The 8,776-nt window shown below is 36.4% G+C and overlaps 1 protein-coding gene across 1 annotated transcript in view; it reads left to right on the plus strand.

Annotated features, from left to right (window-relative positions):
- Positions 1 to 6,378, plus strand: part of LOC104532246 (protein argonaute-2) — a gene marked incomplete at its 5' end in the record, with an annotated part of 16,026 nt that extends 9,648 nt beyond the window's left edge. The window contains 5 exon segments of the mRNA XM_010177407.2: positions 1,032 to 1,226; positions 2,382 to 2,516; positions 3,940 to 4,041; positions 4,874 to 5,073; positions 5,602 to 6,378. Of these exon segments, the coding sequence (XP_010175709.1) occupies positions 1,032 to 1,226; positions 2,382 to 2,516; positions 3,940 to 4,041; positions 4,874 to 5,073; positions 5,602 to 5,710 (741 nt within the window).
- Positions 6,379 to 8,776: the final 2,398 nt, after the last annotated feature.

Genomic DNA, 8,776 nt, shown 5'->3' on the forward strand with positions numbered 1-8,776 from the left:
TAATGAAACTTTGGAGAGCTTGCTCCGATGCTAATTACTTAGATGTTTGTGTGAGCTTGTAAAATGCCTGAGCTGCTAATACACAGAGGAGCTTTTCCACTAGCTGATATTTATCAGCAAACTATAATAAGCTGGTGCATGTTTAAGTCTGCTTTTTCACCAGTTAAAAATGTTAAGAATTTATTCATTACTGATAGGGAACTAGGTTGACTCAGTTGTGGTTTTTGGGGATTCAAGCTCCCTGACAACACCAAATGTGCAGTAGTGTCTTGGAAATGTACTCCTGGAATACAGGGAATGGCCTTTGACTTGCTTTATGTCAAACACCTGTAATGGCTGCTCTGGCTTATTTAATAATTAAGATCCTCTGTGACAATATCTGCAGCATCTTAGCCTGTGGTGCTAAATAAACAAATACTATTTTTTAAAAAGTTACACACACATGTCTGGGGAAATCAGGTGGAGACCAGGTGTGCTTAGTTGTGATTTTTGACATACGGATTTTGAGGGGTTTTTTGTTTGCCTGTTTATTTTTAAGTCCCATGCCACTTTTACAATATATGAATTTTGATGTTTCACAAACAGAAAAATCCCTTCCCCTAGACAGTGGTGTCTGTTTGGTGTAGACATTTCTCTGGTGCCTCACCATTTCAGTTTTATGGATTCATCCATGGTGTCCCAGAAAAGCACTTGATCTTCAGGAGTTCAAGTTCCTGTGCTGCAGTCCTGACTAAATCAATGGGTTCATGGTATCAGTGTTCCAAATTATTATTTTTTTTTAACTGTATGTAGGTGCCAATAGGAAATTAGTCTTTTAGACTTGAAATAAGTTTTCCATTCAGCTGGGAATGTTTCCATAGGTAGACTAAACTCAAAGCTCTCTCCCAGCACGACATGATTTTGACGACATCTTTGCTAGGTCATCCCCTTAGTTTACAAGATACTGTTAAAAAGTGCAGTTATCTTCATGAAATAACTTTATTAAAGTGCATTTAAGCTTTGTTTGATACAAATTGGGTTTTTTTCCACAGGTTGTAGGAAGCATGGATGCTCATCCTAATCGATACTGTGCCACTGTTCGGGTCCAGCAGCACCGCCAAGAAATCATCCAAGATTTGGCTGCCATGGTCAGGGAGTTGCTTATTCAGTTCTACAAATCAACCAGATTTAAACCAACTCGTATAATCTTCTACAGAGATGGTGTTTCTGAGGGGCAGTTTCAACAGGTTATATTTTTCTTTTTGAGATTTTGATACTTAGTTTTCTGGTAGTAATGTAGTTTTATGTCGTTTGAGTTGTGAAAAGAAGTATACCCTCAACAAATCTTCCCTCAACAAATTTATTGTATTCAAACAAAGCAGAGCAGGAAACGTGTTTTCATATTTTTAATTAAGGTTTTTTAAATACTTTTCCTCTTTAAAATATTTCCCTTTGCAAAATTATAAATGATAAAATATAGCTTTAGCATTCAATTTCTGTTCAACATCTGTGACCTATTCAAGATACATTAGTCAAACTGTGTCCCATTAAACTTGGGACAGGAAACGAAACCTAAGTATAAGCTAGTTTTCCTACTTTTTTAATCAGGATTAATAAATGCTCTGTTTTCACGCTGTCACTTTTCATTCATTCCCAGTAAAATTCAGCAGATACTTTCTTGTATTTATTTTGTTTGCTTACAAGTACAATATTTTATGAAATATTTTTTCATATATTTTAAAGATATTTACATATGCTTTCCTTTACAGTATTTTTATATGTGAATTAAAATATACAGAACTTAGTCACTTTCTCAAAAGCCAAAGAGAAGGTTACTTAGTAAACTTGAATTAATAACTTTAATCTTTATATGAACTTTTGATGATTTTTTTTCCCCATTTATCACTGTTTTTCACTGAATTTTTAATTTATAATTAACCTGAATACCAAATCATTGCTTTTTGTTTTATTGTGCTTCCCTCTGTCTCAGATTTTATTGATGCCTGTAGTCCTGCATGAGACTTCACAAAGCTGGGAAAGAGCGTGCCGTTGAGCAATTCTGGATTTTGTCCCTTGTACTAGTCTGAAAAATAATTAGTCTGTTGTATATTCAACAGCCTAATTAAATGTTCATTTGTTTTTGGCAGTTAAAAAGATTTTGACGTACAGCTTATTAGTCCAAGCCTCATGCTTGGAGCTGAACAGATAGGGAACTAGCTCTCTACTGGCACAAGAAACTGGTGATCTAATTTGTTCTCATTAAGTGAAGAAGTTAAAGTTTGATCCTGCATGCTTTGACATCTCATTAGCCTGAGTGACAATGCGAGAAGGAACAGGATAAGAGTAATCTGGAAGATAGCTATCTCTCATATTTATCATGCATCTCTGTGTTTATGATTCAGGTTCTCCATCATGAATTGCTGGCTATCAGAGAAGCATGCATTAAACTAGAAAAGGATTACCAGCCTGGAATTACGTTTATAGTTGTGCAGAAAAGGCATCACACCAGACTCTTCTGTACAGATAAAAATGAACGGGTATGTTCTAATGGTGACCAGCAAGTATCTAGCAGGCAGCCAAGTTACCTATTACTTACTGCTTATTTAGGCAGTGAGAGACTTGTTTGAGTAACTACATAACATTGTGTGTGGGATCTTTTGACCTTGAAAGGAAAACCTTCATTTTCTGACCCATATACTAAACTAGCAAGAAACTTCTGTGAAATGTCAGCAGGATGTGTGTTTCAACAAATCTGTCCATCCTTTTTTTAAGTTCAACAAAGTTTTCAGGTTTCTTTTGAGTTTTTTTTATTGTCTCAGGATGGATCCTCAAGGGTTGAGATTGATCCGAGTAGCGTAGGGTTCATAATGTAAAGGACTACATCTGGAACAGCTACCTTGAGCACTCTTTGTTGTAAATGGAGATCTGTTTGGTATTATTTCCAACACACTTTAAGGCACTTTTCATCTGATTCTAGTGCTAGTAAGTTCACTGGTTTGGTTGCCACTGAGTACAGAGTGACTGTTGGGTTACCAGCTGAGATGTAGACACCTGCACAGTAGACACTGAAATTGTTAGGTAAGGTGAACCCTACACTTCAAGAAATCTGTCTTTTCCATTAATGCTACCTTTAATGTAACTTATGTGTCTGATGTCTTGGACACATGGAATTTGGTTTGGGCATATCAAGTGTCACAGCACGTTACTTGTAGTACTGAACATCTCAAATTGTTTTATGAGTGTTTCATAGTTGGTTTTGTATCTATATGAAGTAGGTGTAGAAATATTTTATTAGCCTTTCTGAGTGGAGAAGGAGACTCTTCAAGTCCAGGATGGAATAATGGCTGTAAATGAAGAATTCCTAATGGCAAACCTCTGTTCACAGACAGTTTTTCATGTTCTTTTTCCTTCTGTCAGGCTTCTCTGTGTGAGCATTGGAAGCCCACTAGGCTTGAAGGCAATAATTAATAACTTTCAGTGTTGACATGAAGGTGATTTTTATATTGATAACATGCTATAATTCCAGTTGTTAAATTGTTTTAAACTAAAGAGTATTTTAAAGTTCTGCTTTGAAGGGGTTTTGAGGGAAGAGGAGGCCTGTCTTACAACTACGGATTGTCCTCTTTCAGGTATAAACAAGAAAAGTTAGAGAGAAATAACCTGCTCTGGAATAGGAAGGTGAAAGGAATTTGACAAATCAGTTGCAGAAAAATCTTTTTACATTAATCAGAAAAGCTAAACTTTGTAGGTAACTTCTAAGAAGATTTTGCAGCTCATCTTTTTTCTTCCTAGTAGAAACACTCCAGATTTTAATCTAAACAAAATTTCAGTTTTGCCCATTCTTTCTTACTTTCTGCTTTTTATGGATTTTTTTTTCCTTGTGTGTTTTTCCTTACTATATGGCTGAAAAGAAAAAATTTTGTGTGTACCATACTACATTTGCATTTTGTGTTCATGCAGGTTGGAAAAAGCGGAAACATTCCAGCTGGTACCACAGTGGACACAAAAATCACCCATCCATCAGAGTTTGACTTTTACCTGTGTAGTCATGCTGGTATTCAGGTACAGCATTTTCTGGGGGATGGTAACTTTCAAAGATAACACTGGCTGTTGGTATTTCCCACGTTCTTTGCACAAGAAACAAAGGGTACAACAACTTCCACCTGTGTATTTTGGCTTTTCATCTGTGCTGTGCACAGAGCTCTTCTGTCATTGTTAAAATCTAAAATAGATAATGAAATGAAACAGTTATGAAGCACGCCTTGTTCATTTAGTTTCTTGTGCTTCTCTCTTGTCTGTGTGCTACTTGGAATGGTAGCAAGGTAGTTGGGCCGTTTTACATAGGTGCCTGTTGCATTAAGTTCTCTTGAAAAGTGCATCCAGTTCCTAGGAAACACTTAATATGTTTAGATTACATCGTCATAGTTTCACACTTTCTTATGATTTCTTCTTCTCAGTCAGAAACAGAAGCTATTAAACAAAAACAAAGTCAAAAGTCAAAATTTAATATCTGGAAAAAAGCTTATTTAGCAGGGGCACAGGTTAGATTGCTGTTAGCTATTAATGTTTTGCTGAAAGCTACTTTAGGGGATGGCTTTTTGTCAGATGTAAGTTTCACAAGATAAAAGTGCATTTCAATAAGATCATTTAATTTTAGTAACAGGGATAGAATTCTAGAAAATGCAGTCCTATCCAGAAATGCAAAGGGTTTAGTTATATGGGGAGCAAGGAGGGAAATTGTTTGCCTTTTTAAAGGAAGAATTTGCTGAAGTATGTGGAATTACTCACATATGATTTTTGAGGAGGTGGCTGGTTACGCTGCAGTTCACCTGCAGAGGTGGAAATTTCAAGAGAGATTTTTGAAATGCTGACATGCTGTGTGATCTGCCTTCAGGGAACAAGCAGACCTTCTCATTACCATGTCCTCTGGGATGACAATCGTTTCTCTTCGGATGAGCTGCAGATTCTTACCTACCAGCTGTGTCATACGTACGTACGCTGTACTCGTTCCGTTTCCATCCCTGCACCAGCGTATTACGCGCACCTGGTTGCCTTCAGAGCCAGGTATCATCTGGTGGATAAAGAACACGATAGGTGAGTTGCATAGTTTTGAATTATTACCAAACTTGAGACAAAGCAGGAAGGAAGTGGGCTTGTTAATTCTGGGGTCAGTAGTACCCTCAGTTAGCAGTTTGAGGATACATTTGGTCTTAAATTTGGCCTATAATTACACTGAATCGTGGAAAAAAGCAGATGATGTAATGTAAATTAATGAGAATTTTAGGTATGTTTCACAGTATTAATGTGATAGACTAGTTGCTGTTATTTATTTTTATATAGTAAGGAGTGCTCATTATACTTCTGTTAACATACCAAGAATGCTTTGGATTTAGAAATTAAAACCTTATCACGGGGACATTACTATTCAAAGCCTGCACGCTTCTGTGCTTTCTTCTGTTTCAGAACTTCAGTGGTGTTTTAAGGGTAATTAACTTTTGACTGTTCCGTTCAAAGGAAATGAATGAGTTGGAAACATATTAGGCAAAGAAAGGCAGATTAAATAGGGTTTCTCTTCCCTTCCAACCTGTTTTTTTTTTTTCCCCCACCTCCCTTCTCTTTCAGTGCTGAAGGAAGCCACACTTCTGGTCAGAGTAATGGCAGAGATCATCAAGCACTTGCTAAAGCAGTTCAAGTTCATCAGGACACGTTGCGCACTATGTACTTTGCTTGACATGTTTTAATGTTTAGCGACTCAGTACAATACAGAGTTGGATTCACACGAGACCAGCTGCACTTAGACCAACAGTTGCCCAAGCTACAGTGACAGCCAGCAATGAGTGATGCATCTTAATTTTTTCCTTTCCCATTTGCAAGAAAGCCTTCCGTCCAGAATTTCAGACTTGATTACAAACTGCATTCTTGTACCAAACCCCACTATTGTTGGAAATGTGGTTTGCCAAAAATCTCTAAACTGTTTGGTATAAAACAGACCCATATTTTATAATTAAATCAAGAGCTGTGATCTCAGGGCTTAGGGAGGAAAAAAAAAAACCAACAACCCAACCCACAAAATTCCTCATTCAGTTTACTATTCATTGAATTAAGCTTTTAATAATTTGGAAAGATCTAATTCATACTAAAGTTTGATGGGCTAAAATGCTGTGAATTAGCTTTTAATACAAAGAAAAGCAAAGCATTTTTTGACTATTTATGAAGCCTTGATTATTCTAGATGCATTTACAAAATTTTTATTTTCAAAAGAAAATAGTGATAAAATTCTGGTTTTCAACTGTCTTATAAAGTTTATTCTCTGTGTGTCTAAGGGCAAATGTATTTTCTGAAGCTTATTCTTGAATGTTTTTTATTGTGCTGCATTTGAAAATGTTTTTCATAGACTAAAGAATTTAAAAAAAAAAAAAAAAGAATGAACTTGTACCTAAGCTTTTAATAGGTCCAGTTAGATTGGCAAAAGAAAACGTGCCATTTAAAAAAAAAAAAAAATTGAAAAGAATTTTTTTTTTTTTTAAATCATACTGACAACTAACTTTAGAAATTGTCATACAGGACTGTGACACTTACTTTCCAAAGTCTCTAAAGAATACGGGTCTGTGGTGATAAATACAGTACAATCCTTTTTCACTGTTGTTTGAGTTAATGTAAATTTTATATATGTTTCACAGTATTAATGTGATAGACTAGATGCTATTATTTATTTTTATTTACTAAGGAGTGCTCATTATACTTCTGTTAACATATCAACAATGCTTCGGATTTAGAAATTAAAACCTCATCGCGGGGACATTACTATTCAGATGCAAAAATATGCAATTGACTTTGATGTGAGAGTTTGGAGATACATACAGTGTATATTGTATAGCTTGTAATTTGTAGAAAGGCTTTTCAAGCGTGCACACAACGTGGCAGGTTTTACCTGTGCAGTTCAGAGACGCACACGAGACCAACATTCTACGTTCATTCAAGCACAAACCAATTGTATTTTATTTATATGTTGAATATTGGGGAAGCAGGAGCTCTAGTAGAGGAGAGTGTCTCACTGTTTGTCATTTAGACAAAAGTCAGAGAATCTATGCAGTAAAGATAAATCTTAGGAAACTGAAGTTTACTTACAAAGGGAGGTGAAACTCTCTTCGTTATGCATAAAGTCAATAGTAAATGTGAGAGTTTTTGCCGTTCTCTTAGGAGAAGCATTAATTAAAACTGATGATTATTAGACAAACGCTTCTGTTAGTTTGCACACTGGGTTCATAAAAAAACCAAACCATAATACATATATAAACCATTGCACTAATTACGATGCCACAAGCAGGTTTAGAAAACAAATGGAAAAAGCCCAGGAAACTTGTTTATGCTGACCTTGATTTTGTGTGTTTTTCATAGGATAACTGAAATAACATGCTAAGAGGCAGGTTTTTAAGATGTCATTCTCTTCCACTGATTCATTCTGCTTTGTCTTTTCTCTTTTCTCTTAGCAGATGCTCAGTCACTGTTTACCTCTAGCCACTGAGTCGCTTTAACCAGTACAGAGGTGTTTGCCATATAGCGGATAGACAAGAACCGGGTGCTGTTGAATAAGCTAGAAAATGCCCAACCTTTGCTGCATAAAGAGTTGTAGGTACATAACTGTGCAAATCAGATCTTCACCTCATAGCAGTGTGTTGGTTATCAGTGTTGTTTAGGTGAAATAACGATGTAAAACCTATTAATAGATGAATTGTATTTGTATTATTCTAATTTGGTGATTAGGCTGCTGGGTCAGATTTTCTTCTTGGTCATAGTTCTGTAAATCCCGATTTGAAATTATGCTGGGATGGCAGAAAGCAAATTCCAGGTCGCATTGTCGATCTTTCTGCATTCCAGCCAGGCTGTACATACCTCCCCTAAAGTACCACTAAACTGCAGAACCTTTCCTGAGAGGTTGCAGAATTCAGTGAAGATTTTAATTTGGCAGAGTTTTATATAAGAATTATTTTTTTATGTGAATTATTGGTAACAAATAGGAAAAAGATCAACCCTTTTAAGATGCCATTTAGTTTATTTGCTCTTTGTTATGCAGAGACCTCTTGGATGTGAACTTCATCCTCCTCTTCCCTCTCTGGGCAGATCTGGAATAAATGACTTTATGCAGGTGGTCAGATGGGGTGAGGAGGGCAGAATCTGTCTTGACCACAAATCTTAGTTCTGAAGCAGACTGTGGGACTTCACTGCATCCTGTTGGGGATGTATCCTTTGGGCTGGAATAGTCACTGCAGCTCCTTTTTGTGAGAAAGGAGTATTAGGCAGATCCTTAATCTGAGAGTAGCTGTTGACTGTGTATCCTCTTGGAATGAACAGAAATTTTGTGTAGCTTTCCTTCCCTGAGCATGAAGAACTTGGGATGGTTCTATGCATTTCAGGCTAGGGACAGGTTTACCTTTTATAGATCTTCTTAAGCCCCTAATACTGCTAATTATTTATGGCTTGATTTTTTCCCTCCTTTCCCCTACCCTTCCACCTCCCACAAGTGGGGAATTAGTGAATAATTTAAAGCCTTTTTCTAAAAAACCTTTTGATTAATGACATACTATTAAAAGTACAGCATGCTATAAGTCCAGCAGCTACCTTTCTGGGAATATTTTTAATATAAATTATGCATTTAAAAATGTCTTCTGTCAGGGAAAAAAAAAATCCCCATAAACACCTAAAACCCCACTCTTTTTTCCCCTTACCTCTTGTGTGTCTTGTAAGAACAGCAATATCTCAGGTAAACACAAAGCTCAAGACGTCTCTATCTCACCCA

This window comes from Antrostomus carolinensis, unplaced genomic scaffold (assembly GCF_000700745.2).
Source record: "Antrostomus carolinensis isolate BGI_N321 unplaced genomic scaffold, ASM70074v2 scaffold25180, whole genome shotgun sequence".
In the NCBI taxonomy this organism is placed as follows: Eukaryota; Metazoa; Chordata; class Aves; order Caprimulgiformes; family Caprimulgidae; genus Antrostomus; species Antrostomus carolinensis.